The sequence below is a fragment of the Halichoerus grypus genome, chromosome 10 (genome assembly GCF_964656455.1).
Source record: "Halichoerus grypus chromosome 10, mHalGry1.hap1.1, whole genome shotgun sequence".
NCBI lineage: Eukaryota > Metazoa > Chordata > Mammalia > Carnivora > Phocidae > Halichoerus > Halichoerus grypus.
Window position 1 is genome coordinate 100,608,630 of NC_135721.1, and position 17,228 is coordinate 100,625,857.

Consider the following 17,228-nt stretch of genomic DNA (forward strand, 5'->3'; position numbering starts at 1 on the left):
CTCCAGACCAAAAAAACTCCTGACTTTGGAGAGAGGTTTTCAAGAGAAGATGGTCTTGATGGAGCTTGTTGGGGAATATGAGCTATTTCTAGTGCCTCTGGCAGGAAAATAGCCTTTGAAAAAGGAGGTAAGACATGGCATTAAAAAGGCTTATGGTAGAGAAGGAAGCTATTAGAATTTGAAAACTCCATACATGTAGGACAATAGCTTTATTGTCACCAGGAGAGCATCAGTTTGTATGACCTATTTATATAATATAAGTAAGATCTCTGATATTTTAATGATAACTAACACCTGGTTGTTTTTTCCACTACAGGTGCAGGTTATCATTCCGAATCCAAAGCCAAGGAATATAAACATGTATGCAAACGAGCTTGTCAGAAGGTATGAACAGAGTGTGTCTGATGGAAACATTTGTTTTGGCCAGCAAGCAGCTTTACCTTGAAATTCAAAATTTTAAGGTTTGACTTCTAAGGTAGTCTTTAGTTTGGACCATGAAATTATTTTGCTCATATTTGTGGGGTCTCTGTTTTGTTTTGTTTTGTGTTTTTTATTCTCCAAATGATGCTTAGATCTTGCCCTTCCTTTCCCAGATTAAAGTCTGTATTTTTGGAATTGTGGGCACATAATCATATATCTTTTAATCTTTGTAAAGGCATTGAGCTCCATTGAAGGAGTAGGGAAAACAGTTAAAAGGCAGCCAATATGTCTTTCTACGAAGAGAAGAAAATAAATAATAAAAAATTAAAATGGCTGCTTTTCTTGGGGAGATTATCCTGTCCTTTTTCCTTCTGTTTTTCATTATGTAGTTTGTATCATAGCAAATTCATTGTCATTCCTAAGTTTAGGTTTGCCCTTGTTCTCAGTTGTGCTTTTTTTCTCTTTGGTTTTTGAGGTTTTGCTAAATTGTTGAAAACTTAATGTGGAGGCAGGAATGGACTCAGAAGAAATATTGTTTTTATTTTGATCTTGACTATATACTCTTTTTGGCAAAGCTTCCATTACTTTTTATGCAAATATAATGTTAATGGATATTATATACTGAGTAAATATGGGTCTCTTCCAGCTCTTTTCATTTAAATACCATTTAAAAGAAAGATTATACTTTATTAGAGATCCAAGCTTTTTCTTACGAATGAAATCACATAAATAAATAAGAATATTTTGTTATAGGGATTTTTTTGTTTTTGAAATTTATAATAAAGCTAAAAGTTCTCTAAACTATTTCATATTTTTTATCTTAATTTTCAAAGTTTGAGATGTTTTCATCGTCTGAAAAAAAATGTTTTCTGTAACTATAGTCCTAGAATCCTAATACGTTTGGAATGTATAATCAGCCCCCTCAATTTACACAGTGAATGAACTTAAAAGTTTAATGAGGAATACCACTCTTAGCTTTTGAGCATTTTCTCTGTTGACTAAATTGGAGCTTTAATAGTTCATGTAGAAATCAGTTTTCCTTCTCTCTCTTTCCTTTATACTCCAGAAGTTAAGGTGATTTTATGGGCCTTTACTTTCTATAGTTTATATTACAAAAGAACATGATTTGTTTATCTCAATATATCATACAGTAGTCTGCCGTTACCCATGGGGGATATGTTCTAAGACCCCCAGTGGATGCCTGAAACTGCATATTGTACCGAACCCTATATGTACCATGTTTTTTCCTATATATACATACCTATGATAAAGTCTACCTTATAAATTAGTCACAGTAAAAGATTAACAACAGTAACTAATAATAAAATAAAACAGTTGTACTGTGTATGTATAAAAGTTGTGTGTATGTGGTCCCTTTCTCTGTGAAAATATCTTATTGTACAGTACTCACCCCTTCTTCTTCTTGGGATGATGTGAAATGATAAAATGCCTCCATGGTGGGATGAAGTGAGTGAATGACACAGGCATTGGGGCATAGTGCTAGGCTACTGTTAACCTGATATTATGTCAGAAAGAGGATCATCTACTTCTGGACCACTGTTAACTGGGTGTAATTGAAATTGTGGATAAGGGGGAACCACTGTAGTACCAAAAATGTTTTAGTCACATGTATGTGTTCATCTAAAGATTTTGAAATATTTCTGTGATTGAGAGTCACTGTTTTTTTTTTTTTTTAAAGATTTTATTTATTTATTTGACAGAGAGAGACACAGCCAGAGAGGGAACACAAGCAGGGGGAGTGGGAGAGGGAGAAGCAGGCTTCCTGCCTAGCAGGGAGCCCGATGTGGGGCTCGATTCCAGGACCCTGGGATCATGACCTGAGCCGAAGGCAGCCGCTTAACCGACTGAGCCACCCAGGCGCCCCGAGTCACTGTTTTTTATAGTTAGGGGTGTGGAGAGTAGTAGCAGTGGGAGAAGATGTTATTAGCTTAGTCTGAGATTCAGTTATGTATATAAAATATGAATTATGAGGATATTTATTTATTTTTTCTTTCTCTAAATATTTAAATTCCAGTTAACATACAGTGCCATATTAGTTTCACGTGTAGAATTTAGTGATTCATCACTTACATACAACACCTGGTGCTTATACAACAAGCACCCTCCTTTGAATTATCAGGATATTTAAACCAAACTGAATTCACATAATGTCTATGTCTATTTTGAATTGCCATGTGATGAATGAAGCCCTTTCACTTACTACATCGCCTGCACTTTGCATTTAGTGGCTAGATTTTATTCATTGTCTTAATTTGAATGATAAGTGAACTGTATCATAAATTATCCTGAATATAAACCCTTGCTTGTTTTAAATCTAAGTAGGTTATGTCTTGAAGTATGGAATGGAACTAGTGATTAATTTTTACTAACTCTAAATGTCTCCTACACTTCTTTAAGGCTTTGGAAAATTTTTGGGTATGTTTGGGAAGTTGTGGTTTTACAATGCATAATGTCTCCCCTTGGTTTCATAGGCAATTGAAAAGCTACAGGCTGGTGCTCTTGCGACAGATGCAGTGACTGCAGCTCTGGTGGAACTCGAGGTATTTCTTTTCTGTTTTATTTAAAATATTTGTGAGTTTATGTTCATTATTCTTAAATGACATGAAAGTGTTGAGTTAGTTAATCATCAATTATGTGACCAGTGTTTCCCAACTGTATTAACAAAGTTATGAAGAAACCTGTGATACATTGTTAGGTTGTTTTCACTGGGCACATCTCTGAATAACATAAAAGTTGATTAAATCCCTCTTCCCCACCCCTTTTTGTGAGGTTCATGAATACAAAAGTTATTGGTGTTTGGACACCCAAATTTTCTTATGTTTAATAGGAAAATTCCTGAAGTTAACTCCCCTTCCCCAAAAGTAATGCATGTTCTCTTGTTTAGGAAACAAAAAATTATAGCTATCTAGAAGTGTCTAAAGAAGAAGGGGAAGTTTCCTCATAAACCTATCAATTAGATTTGTATCCTGAAGCCATGCTGTGTGAAGTGTGTCTTGTCCAGTGTGATTATTAAGTTGGTCTCCAGTTAACTGAAGACATTGAGGAATTCAGTGGGGAGGCTCTCAAGGTCGCTATACTTGTTTTACTCTATATTGAGGGACTGGAACTTTGAGGATGAATTTGTCCTGGAGATTATTGAGGCCTTCAAAAGACTGACTTTTGTTGTTCAAACTTAGAGAAGATATATTTGTGTCAATCTGTTTAGAGGATTATAGTGAACAAATACTTTTCTGGTTGAGAAGACTACTTGGGGAATCAAGATACGAAGATAAACCAGTGATGAGTTTGAGGTAGGAGGTGGATGGAGTGGGTCTTCCCAAGTTGACTGGGTTGTGGCCCTTTGATTTAGGCTCTCATATCAGGGTACCTACCCAGTCATGCCAGGCCTTGCTTTTCCCTATGAAAATTGCTCAGGAGTTTACCAGAAGCCCTGGCCGTGTTTTCGTATATTCCCCTGCTTAGTTGTGGAGCTATGCTTTAGATCATGCTTTGTAGATTTTAATCTCTCATGTTAATGCCTTCAGATGGGTCCAAGTGTAGTCGAGGAAGGTGAACATCTATGATGGGTACAAGTTCTTTTGTAGTTTGGTTCCTGAGACATCTGACTTGGGATATATGGTCCCCTCCTGTTTGTGACTGATAACATCTTACACCAGCTTTACCAGTCCTTAGCTCTGGGCACCTCCCAGATTCTCCTTGACTCAGTTTTTTCATTTATAATATGGGGGTAATTCCTATTTCATAGAGTTCTGAAGATTGAGTTTTAACATATGACAAGCACTTAGGTCATTGTGTTACACATAGTAAGCACCCCTGAGAAGTTAGTCATTATTACTATTATGAAGTGCTTTGGAAATGATATATATGAGCTGAATATTTATGGTGACTATGAATGACATGTTTTTACAATGCCAGGAAAAGATTAACTATATAGTGTGGATGAAAGGAGAAAAGTGCTGCAAGAAAGAAGATTGATGTACTTACCAGCAGATCTTACCTTTACTCAAAACACAGAAGGAAAGCTTCATCTAACTTAATTAAATTGTTAATTGCAAATTACTCTCCTTTGTGCATAAGAGGATGTTCTGAGGTTATCAGTGGTGCATGGATGGAGTCAGTGTCGGTCCAGGGAAAGAAAAAGAAGGTTAATGAGTAGCTGGGGGATAATACTGTAATGGCAACTATGAATATAAAATTGAGTAAAATTAAGTTTTTCTTTTCTTTTCATTTTAGAATAACTTTAATTTTCTCAAGTCATACTTCTATCATGTTGAATATTTTATTACATTTTTCTCCAGTGATCAATCAACCATACTTTTAAAGAGTTTACTTATTTATGCTTAAAAATGATTAAAAATACATTCTGGAATAGTAAGTTACTCATGAGTAAGTGAGCTTTATAGTTTTGAATGATGACCTCTGTTTTTTAAGAGTGTGGATATGAAGTTCTTTTTTAAACAAACTTGTTCTATTATTTTTGACTGGACTATGTTATATAGATAATGGGAGCATGAGATACACCTGAGTGAGTTTAGTGTACTTCTCCCTCTCACCCCCATTGTTAAATTTGGAGAAGAATTTCAATTAATTATCTTTAATAATTCACTTTTATGTGGAATTTTTGAAATATGTGAATAGTTTAATGGCTAAGGCTAGCCGGAAGAGTTTTCCTAAATCTTAAGAATTATGTTGGAAGTCATGCTTATACTGCCCCCTGCAGTTTTGGTTGCTTTGATTCACCACCTTTAAACAAGGTGAGGTTTTCAAGAGTTCAGTTGGAGTATTGTAATAGTTAAGGTCAATGGAATGATATAAGGAAATCAGATTCTAATATTTTATGGACTTAGAAAAATATAAGTAACAATATTGAGTCCTTTCAGCTTACTGAAAAGGCCCAGAGAGTTTTGATTTATAATGTGTTATGTTTAATTTGAGAGTACCTACTTTCCTTTAGTTTTGACCAATATATTCAATAAAGCTAAGTCTTGCCCTAATTGCTGAAATCAGACCTTTTTTTTTTTTTTTTTTTGACTCTGGGATGTACTTTTTTTGAGTAAAAAAAACCCCTTATTTTTTAAACCTAGGCAGAATTCCTTGAACACTTTATTAACTGTGGGCTGAAATGACTGAAATGGTTTAATGGTCCTTACTGGCTAGAGGGGGTATCTAGCCTTGTATTTAAAAAAAAAAAAAAAAAAAAAGAATTTGCACTTACCCAAGTAGTCAAAAGTACACTGATTTCAACTCCATGCCATAGGGGAGGAAGAGACAAGGTAAAGAAAAAGAAATTTATATGTATAGACACATGCACACTTATGCAGGCCACCTAGACACGTCATTTTTGAGCTTTTCTTGGAAACCGATCACCTTGTGTAGTTTCATTATCCTCGTTTATCACTACAGACAGTGGTATCATCCTAAGACTACCACTTCTGGACACTAGAGGGGTGTTTCTGTCATTTCAAGAAGTGGGGAGGTGAGTGCCTAAGTTCCTGCCTGTTAAACTGACCAGCTTCTCTTTTGAGGGTTTTGGGAGGGAAGGTGGCCACTCCATTTGAGGCGCGCTCTGCAGTATGGAAATGAAAATGATATGACACCAAAATGCATTTTGTTTATCCTCAAAATGTGAGGAGGGAAATGGAAAGGCCAGTTTATAGATCATATTTTAATTTATTGTTCAACTGATTTGGTGCCATTGTTTCACTTAGCTGTTTATAGCTTTTTTGAGATTGTCCTTACAACTGATGGGAAAGTGACTTCTATCCATTGGATAGTACAGATCTGATCTCACTCAGTGGAGAAGAGGTGTGTGAAACGTCTGATCTTCCTATCTGGGGCTATTCATCTGGAAGACAGTTGTTCTCATGGCTGCTTTTGGAATAGTTTTGGTTCAGGTAGTGGCAGTGGATTGTAAACTCTAGACCATAATTTTGCACATTTCACATGGGATAGCTTCTAATATGAATTTCTTCTTTGAGGAAATTGGCTATAGATCTGGGTGAGTCATGATGCAACTGTTAATGTAGAAAATGTGTCACAGATTCCGATGGGAAACAAGCTACTTGTAAAATACTGAAGCTCCCTTTGCACACCGATGTTTTTCTGAAAAACATCTAGTAAGACCTTTCTAATAAGGAATTCCTTTCTGATAAGGAATCAGAGGTGAAATGTGAATGACGTACTTTTGAGAGGTTATTTATAGTCTTGTATGAGAAAACTGATGAATCTGGCTGAGAGTTTGAATATCTTGGTGTAGGCTTTGAGAGATTTTGGTCAATTCATTTTGAAAACTAGTTCTTTTGGTAGGTAGAATATTGTGCATTAAAAATAGTGGTAGATATAGCTTTGAAATTTCATATAGTGAAAGGCAGCTTGCACAGGCTCCTTTGTTAAAAATGTTTTGTTGAGTTTATATTATTCTAAGTGGACCGTGCAGTTCTTGTGTTGACTTGATTTGATTCATCCTTTAAGGCTCCCTGTGATCAGGGAAGATGGTAAGTCATGGTTGAAATTAGTTTATTGTTGAAATGCTTTAACATTTAAAGAACAGATTATATCGGGCACACGTTTTTATATCTGTCTGCTAAGCAGTCTCTTGTCTCTGGGTCTCTATATAATCCAATATAATGCTTGCTTATGAACTCTAGGAAAGTTCTTTAAGAAGTAACTTCTTATAGATGGCCGATAGTTTGGGGTGTGAGAGAAAAAAAATATTTGCATTATTGCGTATTTCTATTATATATAATATCGTCACACATTTGTCTGTCTCTATATCCTCTTACACCCAGAGCCAGCTCTCCATGCATTTCTTTAAAGCAGGGATCTCCAGAATGTCATCACTGTTTTTTTTTTTTTTTTTTTTTTTTTATTTATTCATTTGAGAGAGAGAGAGAGTGTACACGAGTAAGGGGAGAGGCAGAGAGAGAGGGAGAAGCAGACTCCCTGCTGAGCTGGGAGCCTGATGTGGGGCTCGATCCCAGGATCTGGAGATCATGACCTGAGCTGAAGGCAGATGCTTAACCATCTGAGCCACCCAGGTACCCCTCCAGAATGTCATCACTGTTGACTACTCTGTTGTTGGTGCCCCCATCCAGGTCTCTGTGCAGCTGTAGGATTAGGCCACACCCCCTTCTCTTGGGCTGGAATTGTCAATGTGCCACAGGGAGGGAGAGAGAGAGCACCTAAGACCTGCCAGTCCTCGAAATGCTTAGTGGTCATGGAGATGGTATGGATTGCTCCTGGCATATGGGTATATCTAGGATGGCAGGGAACTTTGGGAAAGGCTGATGTGCCCCACTTTCTCTTAACAAAACCTGTTCGCAAGTTTGCTTATGGCGTTTCTTTGTGAGTAGACACTTAACCACATCCTGCCCCCTACCCTACTTCAGTGTTTTTTTTTTTTTTTTTGTTGTTGTTGAAAAAAAAGAGGGGCATTTGTTTTATAGGCATTTCTGTTTATTTGGGAGGTTAGAAAAGTATGTAAATAAACGAGCATCTCCATTTTTCTGAACATTTTCTGTTTTGTAGAAATCATCTTTTCATAAGCAGAGGGTAGCTGAGTATTTCAGTGGTTCCTTGCTTCCTCCTCCCCTCCCACAAGGGCTGAACACATTGGAAAGACAGCTTGATGCATTTAGCTCACATATATACAAGTGCCCATTAACCATAATATGACTGATGAGTCTAATTTTAGACCTAACACTCTTGAAAGTCATTTTTCTCTTCAGTTGATAATATCTTTTATTCTCTATAATGTGGGGAGGACCTGTTTTTATGTATTTGAAGCAAGGAGTTTTACCTTTTATCCTTTGTAGTACTTAACCTGTTTTCATTGCATGAAATTTGAGTTTTGTCTTTAGATGCTCTTTTTCCTTTTTTTTTTCCAACTTGGTATCATTGATTATTTCAGTCAGAGACCCCATTTTGCCTGTCTGTTTAGCATTATTTCCAGTGGTGCTTCGGTATTTCTGTGTATTCCAGCTGTTTATAGAGTCTTTATGTTTCTCTGCATTTTTTTTTGTTTTGTTTTGTTTTATTTTTTGAGGTGTACATACACAGTTACACTTCATGGAGTTGCATCCAGCCAAGTATCCATGTTCTTCTTGTGAAGAGGCAGAGAAAATCACCTCTCCCAAGAATTTCCACCTTCTGACCAAGGGAAATGTGTCCTGAAGAGCTGTACGCAGATGGGAGGCAACTTGTTTGCTTGTTCTGCTGCTAGAGCATTGATTTAATTAGAAGACAGGCTGTGGGTGGCCATGTGCAGACAAAGAAGCACCAGACATGTCGAGCCCAGTTAGCCTGGGACAGTAAAAGTAAGTTACACTCTTTTTAAAACATTTTTGAGTACTGATGCTGATTCTTGCCTTTAGTACTAAGGGGCAACTTGTAACTTACTGTTTGTGTTTACACAGTAGGTACATCTGTTCTTTTTCTAGGGCCCTAGAAATTAAATGTGCTTTCTAGCACAAAGTACCTGCTTAATGGAAAAGCAGTGATTTTTTTTTCCTTTAAAGAAAACTGAATCAATTATTACAGTCTGATTTAATTTTACACTGCATCAAAACTGTGTATTAGTTTTTGATCAAGTCAAAACACTGAAGTACAGAGCTTGTTATGTTTTACTGTGTACTGATGGGAACATGAAACATTTTTCACTTTTTTCTAGCCATTTCTTGATAAGATATGTGGACCTTATCAGATGTATTCATCTTGGCCGAATCTAGAAGAAGATATAGTCCAAGAGCAGACTTGGCAGTTCCTGAGGAGCCTGTAGTTTTATATGTGAACCCTCATTTTGCTCTTGGAATTGTTATTCTCCAAGAACATACTACATTTTGGAATTCAGTTTTGAGCTACTTAAAGCTACATTTGGTAGTATGATGGAATTGGTGGTAGTCTGTGCTTTGGTTATGTGGAAGCAACTTAGACTTATGAATTAAGTCCTGTATTAGTAGAGATATTAGATTCATTAGCCCTTAGATTTGTAGCATTGTGATTATTGAATCATTTTGTGTGTGTGCATTTGGGGCATCAGTTTTATAATCTAACATCTACTGTTTTTTTTTGTTGTTGTTGTTGTAATTTCTGGGCTAAGAAGCTTTTTCTGTGTTGAGCAAAATCACAGGCTGATATCATGAAGGTTAGTCTGAAAGACTGCCCTCGGATTTTAAGTTTTTGCCCATTTTCCCAGACCCAGGCCTTTATTTAGAATCTGGAAAGGAATGAGGAAGAGACTTAAGTTACATGATTTTTAGGAATCCCATCAAGATCACATCCTAATTCCTACTCCAAAGCAGGACAAAATATTGCTTCAGTTTTCTTTTATTCATATTCTCTCTGTCTATCTCTGTCTGTCTCTCTCTAGTTCTTATGTGTGTAGTAGGCTTTATGTAACCTAAATGTTCGGAGAATGCAGGATTGCATCTCACTGTAGCAGAGCAAGCAACTTAAAAATGAAATCTAGGCATCCCAGTTGATGAAAGTTCTTTGGTCATTCCCACTGCCAGGGAGTTGTTACTGGTTGTCATTCTCACTTAGGGTCTAGCCTCCTGCATGGTACCCACATTTCTTGGCCATTCATGATATGCTTATACTATAACGTAGGATATCAACAATGTTAACACTTGTTAGGCTTCTTAGAAAATCCAGGGTGAGGAGCTTATTTATGTTTTCTTTCTTGGAGTATGAGGAGATGTTAACATTTTCTAGTGTGCTGAAGTCTTTTTAATAAAAAGAAGCATTATGAGTTACTACTTATAAGTTAGTAATGCCCCTTTCTCCCCTCCAGTTCTGACATGTCCTCACCTCACATTTGATAGAAGGATGGTTTAAGTTATTGTGATCCCATGGTCTGTTAGGTTCTTTTTGAGTGATATTTCCATATTATTGTCAACATGGTTAAAAGGTGTAATTATTTAGGTTGAAGGGACGTGTAAGTAGACGCCAAATTTAGCTCTACTAGAGCAACAGCTACATTTGTCTTTTCTATTGTAGCTCATGTGGAAAGGACAATTTCAGGTACTGTGTGTGCTAACCTCTTCCTGGACATTGTAAAGAATCCAACTAAAACAAAGTTTAAAACTATTTCAGATGTGCAAGTGTATTGGAGCCAATATTTTATTTTAGAGATTTGTGTTACATTTGACAAGTAACTCTTTGTACTGCAATTCTGTGGCTTTGAATAAAAAAAAAAAAAAACCAGGAAAATAAATTGCTGTGATGTCCTTTTTCTGCTTAATTATGTTATATGTTTATTTGCAAATTAGGCAGATTAATAATAGGAGGTGAGTACAGAGGTGCAGTGCTTTTTTATTAAAAATATTTTTTTGTAATAAATTAGAGAAAAATATGCTTCCATTTTTTGACAGAATATTGTATGCCAGATCAACAAATGCTCTAATGAACAAGTATCAACATTTGTTGCATTTTTTCTGACATTTCTAGAAGAGTTTGGATGTTTCATGAAGATCATAAAAAGTCTTAGTTTCTAATACAAGTGCTGTTGTATGTGAGGGTTTTTTTTCCCCCCAACATAAAATATGTTGTCTTTTGTGTTATTGAATAGTGAAAAAAAAATGAACTGTTCCAGATACTAAAACTGGGTATTGGATGCAACATATTTGACTCAAATGTTCACAGGGTGTGATGCAAACAAATGTTCTCTCAACTTACATCCAGGATAGCTAAAATATTACTTTAACACATGTTAAAAGTAGAGCACTGTAACTATTTGGCTAGATATAATTCCGGGCTGTCTGAGTTGAGTAATTTCCTCAGGCATTCCAACTTTGATCAACCACAGCAGGAACTTTTAGCATGTCTGCAGAGCAGCCAGTGCGTCTGTAAATGTGTTCTGAGGTAGAGAGAAAAGAGATGCCAGCAAAGGAAAGAATACCTGCTGTCGTTAAGGAGCAGTTACATAATGAAAATGGGAAGTTTTTTGTTTCCCTGGGAACTCCTTTTAGATCATTGAGTCTCTGATGTCTAAGTATGCCCTGTGGTTCTGTATTAATGAATGAAAGATACTTCATTTGGGCCTAGTAAAAATGCTTTCTGGCTAACTGCTGCTGAAACTTACTGGTTAGAGTCCATTAATTCTTAAACTTTCCAGTCTTTATTAATGTAATGTTAATCGGCTAAAAAACCTAACAGACAATAGTGTGTTATCAGTCAAGTGTGTCTTGATTGTTTTTAATTGGCTAGTATTTGTGTGAAAGTATTCTCATGTACCCTGTTTTAGAGAATAGTTCTAAGAACAGGCAGCAACTATAGAAATAATTTCATATACCTTTGTTTTCAACACGTGGGTGAAAATAGGTTTTCTGGGTTTTATTCTCAGTGACCTGAAAATGAATTTGCAGATACACATGTTTCTATACATAAACATTAACTAAGACTATTTATAATGGTAAATTGCCTTGTGCCTTGTTGGGAGCTACATGTTTCCCCTATTCTTGGACACAACATGCTCTTATCACATGGATATCACTTGCCTGGATATCTTTTTTTTTTTTTTTCTTTTTGGGTTTCCTTTTTTTAAATTTTAAGTTCAATTAATTAACAATATAGTGTATTATTAGTTTCAGAGGTAGAGTTCAGTGATTCATCAGTTGCATACAACACCCAGTGCTCATTCCATGACGTGCCCTCCTTCATGCCCACCACCCAGTTACCCCATCCTCTTTTAAGGAATTAACAACTACTTGCCTACTGGATATTAAATTGAATGTTCTGTCTAGCTTCTTTCTGTCCTTGTTTTCTGTAGTCCCATGATAATGAATACTATGACCTCTGATTAGCTCCAGTTGTGAAAGTTCTGCTTTTTAGGTCAATATTATATCAGACATTAGGATGAATCCATAATCTTGTAATTTCCATGTGGCAGATCTCTCTGATTGTCCACATTTTCAGTTACTCAAAACAAGGTTAACACAGTTAAATAAAATTAACTAGTAGTAAAAAAAAAAAAAAAGTCTTATCGTAGTTTTACCTTCTTTCATAGTGTTTTTTTTTTTCATAACTGGACAAAAGGCAGTATAATTGGTAGATTTACAACTTTTAAGCCCATCCCCTATATCCTGAAAGAGGTACAGAGAAATGGTTATTGAGGAAGTAGCTGAGAGTGGGTAGGGGAAGGACAAAGCTTGGGTAAGCTAATTGTGATTTCATAGGCAAGGTACTTGAGTGGATTTCTGAGTTGGTTACCTTGTTACTGTTTCTTTGTTTACCCAAGAATTTTTCTGTAAATATTATTCATCTGAACGCTATAATTTCTTCAAATTTAATACTTGTTTGATTTCATGTGCCTGTTGCCTTGATCTTCAAATCACTACAGTTCACACTGAGATGAGAGTCAACTTTTATAAAACTGTGTGGGATCTGGTATCTAATTTATAGATAGATTCTTACTGTCCTTTAATTATTTTACCTGATTCTCTTTGTCATTTTTTACATATTACCTAAATATTGATACCACCCCCCCACCATGTAACTGTGTAAATTTTATGTGTTTGTGTGTGTGTTTTGTTTTTTGAGTTTTTCTGCTCCAAACTACTAGCCCCAAAGAGAGTATCATGTTTTATCATTTTGATAATGGCAGTTCACCATTAGATAAAGTTGTAGATGTAGTTGACTAATAGTGATCAAGATAGTCTTGAGAAAAATACCATGATTCATCATTCTTCTTGTGGATTCTAGGGAGAAAGCTTATCTGACTTATTTGTAGAAACAAATTCCAGTCATCATAATCAGAAGATATGTGGCATTTCTGACCACTAACCTGGCTCTTCTTAGTAAAGTGTGCTGACACATGGTAGTTAGACTACACGGCAGGTTAGGTGGCTTACTTCTATATTTATTCTTCTTACTTAAGTAGCAAGAAGGAAGAATATTCAGTATTTTAAGTATTCAACTAAGCATGAGAATGAAATCATGATTTGTTGTTTGGACTGGCATTTGTATCAAAGAGCTCCTTTGCCTGAAATCTGTATTGTATATTCAGTTTTCACTGAAGACTTAGCAAAGCTCAGATTTTGCATCAGTAGCTTGATACCTTATTAACTCTTGGGCCAGTGGTTGCAGAAGAGACAGTTCACAGATATGTGTTGATTGGCCCATAGACTAGTTCTTAAAAATTGGAATTGCCAACATTTAAAAATTAGGAGACTCAAAAATCTGGATTTCGAACTTCTCTTGAAAAAATGAGACCTGGCCACATGGAGCACGCATTCTCTCAGTCTCCTAGGGCTGAATGACAGCTGTCACTTTTGACTGTAGGAGGCTTTGTAATTCAGATTGTATTTCAGTTCAGGGTAAAGCTGAAAATAAGGCTTGGACAGATACACCAACTTTTGTCTTGTTGGAAGGGCTGAGAAAATGAATTGATAGTTTAACAGGGATTTCTACCAAAAGTAAGAGTAAAACTGGAATGAGCCTTGATTTAATTTTTTGCAATTGGAATTGGACTGAAATATTAACTTATTATTTTGAAAATGAACTTCAAATCAAACTAAAGACTTCAAAAAATTTCCCACTGAAGCAGTTTGAACCAGAACCAAAGTATCTCCCTCCAAAGAGTTTAGAGCTGGAGCTAAAGCAGACCAAAATACTGTATGACCCAACTAAGCTTGAACTAAATTGTTCCTTTATTTACTTCTTGTCTCAGGAATAAAATATTATTTTCAGTGTTTGTGGCAAAGAATGTACCAGAAATGACCATAAGTACAAGCATATTGCACTGATTTCAAAACTTTGTCTTGCTAAGCTAATTTAGCTTCCAACATCATTTATCTTATCTTGATCTCACTACTTTGTAATGGAAAACATACTTAGAAAAGCCGTTGATTTGCACATAATATTTGTGGCTGCATCTGTGATGATTACCCAGAAAGCTTTGTATGTCCTTTTCAGTAATTCTCTCATTTTATTAATCTTTTTCCACTTCATCTAATTTTTCATCAGTAAAAGTTGAATCTTGGCTCCCAAAGTGGTTAGCTTTTGTAGCCTCTCATAGTTCATTTGTGCTTTCTTGCTTTCTACCTCTTCCATGCTGTTGCTGATAGATGCCTTTATTTTTTAAATTTTAAAAAAGGTTTTATTTATTTATTTGAAAGAGACAGGGAGTGAGAGAGAAAGAGCATGAGTGGAGGGCAGGGGCAGAGGGAGAGGGAGAAGCAGACTCCCCACCGAGCAGCGAGCCTGATGTGGGGCTTGATCCTGGGACCCTGAGATCATAACCTGAGCCGAAGGCAGACACTTAACTGACTGAGCCACCCAGGCACCCCTATTGCTGATAGATGCCTTTAAAAGCCTCCTCTAGATGGGGTTCACAGAGATAGTGAAGTTAAACAGCTTACGGAGTTCATTTAGGTTGGAGTTTCTCAAGGTGAGGATCGTGGTCCACCTGAGTTAAAATTACTTAAGGTAGCTTGTTAAAAAGAATGAAGATTCCCTGTCTTCACCTCAGATGACCTAAATCAGAATCTTTGGGAATGGGAATCTGGAAATTCTATTTTCTGATTCTTTTTAAAAAACTTTTTTATTTTAAGATAATTGTAGATTCACATGCAGTTGTAAGAAATAATACAGAGAGATTACTTGTATCCTTTACCCCACAATGGTAATAGTTAAAAAAAATTGCAGTTAATCTTTTATTTTCAAAAGTATACATTATAGTTTCAAAACTTTTTAATGAAATATAGTATACACATAGAAAAATATGCACATTTATTGTAAGGGATAGCTCCGTGAATTTTTCAGAGTGAATGTATCCTCATGGAACTAGCACCCAGTTAAGGAAACACATTTACAGCCCTCCAGAAGGCTACTTACACCCCCTTCAGTCACTCCGGGGTAAAGCCTGGTCTGAAATGGAATCATGCTGTATGTTAGTCTTTTGTGTCTGCTTTTTTCGGTTGTTAATTGAGGTGAAATTCATAGAGCACAAAATTACTCATTTTAAAGTAATTCAGTGACATTCATACATTCATAATATTGTACCACTACTACCTTCTGTCTTGTTCCAGAAACATTTTTATCTCCCCAAAGGGAATCCTGTACCTTATAAGCAGTTGCTTTCTATTCCCTCCTTTCCTAGCCCCACAGCAACCACCAATCTGCTTTCTGTCTCTATGGATTTACCTGTACAATATGTGATCTTTTGTGTCTGACTTCTTTCACTTAGCATAATGTTTTTAAGGTTCATTCATATTGTAGCATGTGTCAGAACTTCATTTCTTTTTGTAGAGTATTATTCAACATTGTTCATGATTATGCCACAATTTATCCCTTCATCTACTGATAGACATCTAAGTCGTTTCTGTTTTCACAATTGTGAAAAGTGTTGCCGTGAACATTCCTGTACAAGTATTTGTTTGAGTACCAAATCGTGAGGTCATACTGACTGCGTCTTTAACTTTTTGTGAAATCACCAAACTGTTTCCACAGCAGCTGACCCATTTTATATTACCAGCAGCAATGTATAGTTTCTCCCAGCAGCACTTGCTCTTTTTCATCTTTGTGATTATAGCCATCCTCATAGGTATGAGGTGGTACATCACTGTGCTTATGATTTTTATTTCTCTAATGATTAATGATGTTGAACATCTTTTCATGTGCCTGTTGACCATTCATCTATCTTCTTCAGAGAAGTGTCTATTGAAGTCTATTCATTCCAAGTCCTTTGGCCATTTTTAAATTGGGTTGTTTTTTGGTTATTAGGAATTCTTAATATGTTCTAGATACTATACTACTATTGCAAGTCTGAAGTTATGTCAAAATAAACACTGGCTCCCTGCTAGGTGGAGAGCCTGCTTCTCCCTCTGCCTCTGCCTCTCTCTCTCTCTCTCTGACTCTCATGAATAAAAAAATAAAAAAATAAATAAACACTTGAAAGGAAAAATAAATTGTAATTACCCCTGTAGTTTTCTTGTCTCCTCATTTTAACCCTCTGACCATATCCAGTACCCCGTCTCCTGGCCTGTTTCATTTTTCTCCATCATGTTTACTGCTATGTAATATGCCATCTAATTTATTTAATGTCTTATTGTCTGTCTCCTGTAGCTAGAATGGAAGCTGCACGTGAGAAGGATATTTTTCTGTTTTGCTGTATCCCCATGATTTACATCACGGTTTTACAAACTATGGCCTGAAAGCCAAATCTGGACTGCTGCCTGTTTTTGAATGGTCTGCAAGCTCAAAACGGTTTTTACTTTTTTAAATGATTGGAAAACAAGTCAAAAGAAGAATAATGTTTCATGACACCAGAAAATTATATGAAATTTAAATTTCCGTGTTTATAAATGAAGTTTTATCGGAACAAAGCCATGCTTATTCCTTTTTGTATTTTCTCTGGCTGCTTTCATGCTACAAAGGCAGAGTTGAGTAGTTGTGGAATTGCCTGTGTGGCCCACAAAGCCTGAACTATATAATATATCTGGCGCTTTACAGAAAAGATTTGCCTGGCACATAGGTGTCCAATAAATATTTGTTGAATGAATGAAACTTAACCTGTACCACCACAGAGGAATCTAAATTGGAAATCTTCCAGTAATCCAGTTCTTGAAAGTTTGACCTTAATTAGCTGCTAAACAAACAAACAAAAAATCCCCAAATGATTTTTTGGTAATACTTTTTCACTGATTGCTATTCATCCTGTAAATAATGAGAATTGATGATAAAATACCAGGGAATTTGTAATTCTTAGGATAGTGTCAGCTAGGCTAGGTGTACTGCACAGGTTTTACCAGTATTAGTTTGAAAAAGACTGTAACAACGTGGGGTATACA

The 17,228-nt window shown here is 36.1% G+C and overlaps 1 protein-coding gene across 9 annotated transcripts in view; it reads left to right on the forward strand.

Moving 5' to 3' along the window:
• Positions 1 to 17,228, forward strand: part of TASP1 (taspase 1) — a 295,816-nt gene that overhangs the window by 12,008 nt on the left and 266,580 nt on the right. For all 9 annotated transcript variants that reach the window (XR_013441943.1, XR_013441945.1, XR_013441944.1 and 6 more), the window contains exons 3-4: positions 317 to 384; positions 2,913 to 2,981. Coding sequence is in view for 6 of the 9 variants with exons in the window: in XM_078056923.1 (XP_077913049.1) it covers positions 317 to 384; positions 2,913 to 2,981 (137 nt within the window). In the remaining 3 variants the exon portion in view is untranslated. The remainder of the gene's footprint in view (positions 1 to 316; positions 385 to 2,912; positions 2,982 to 17,228) is intronic.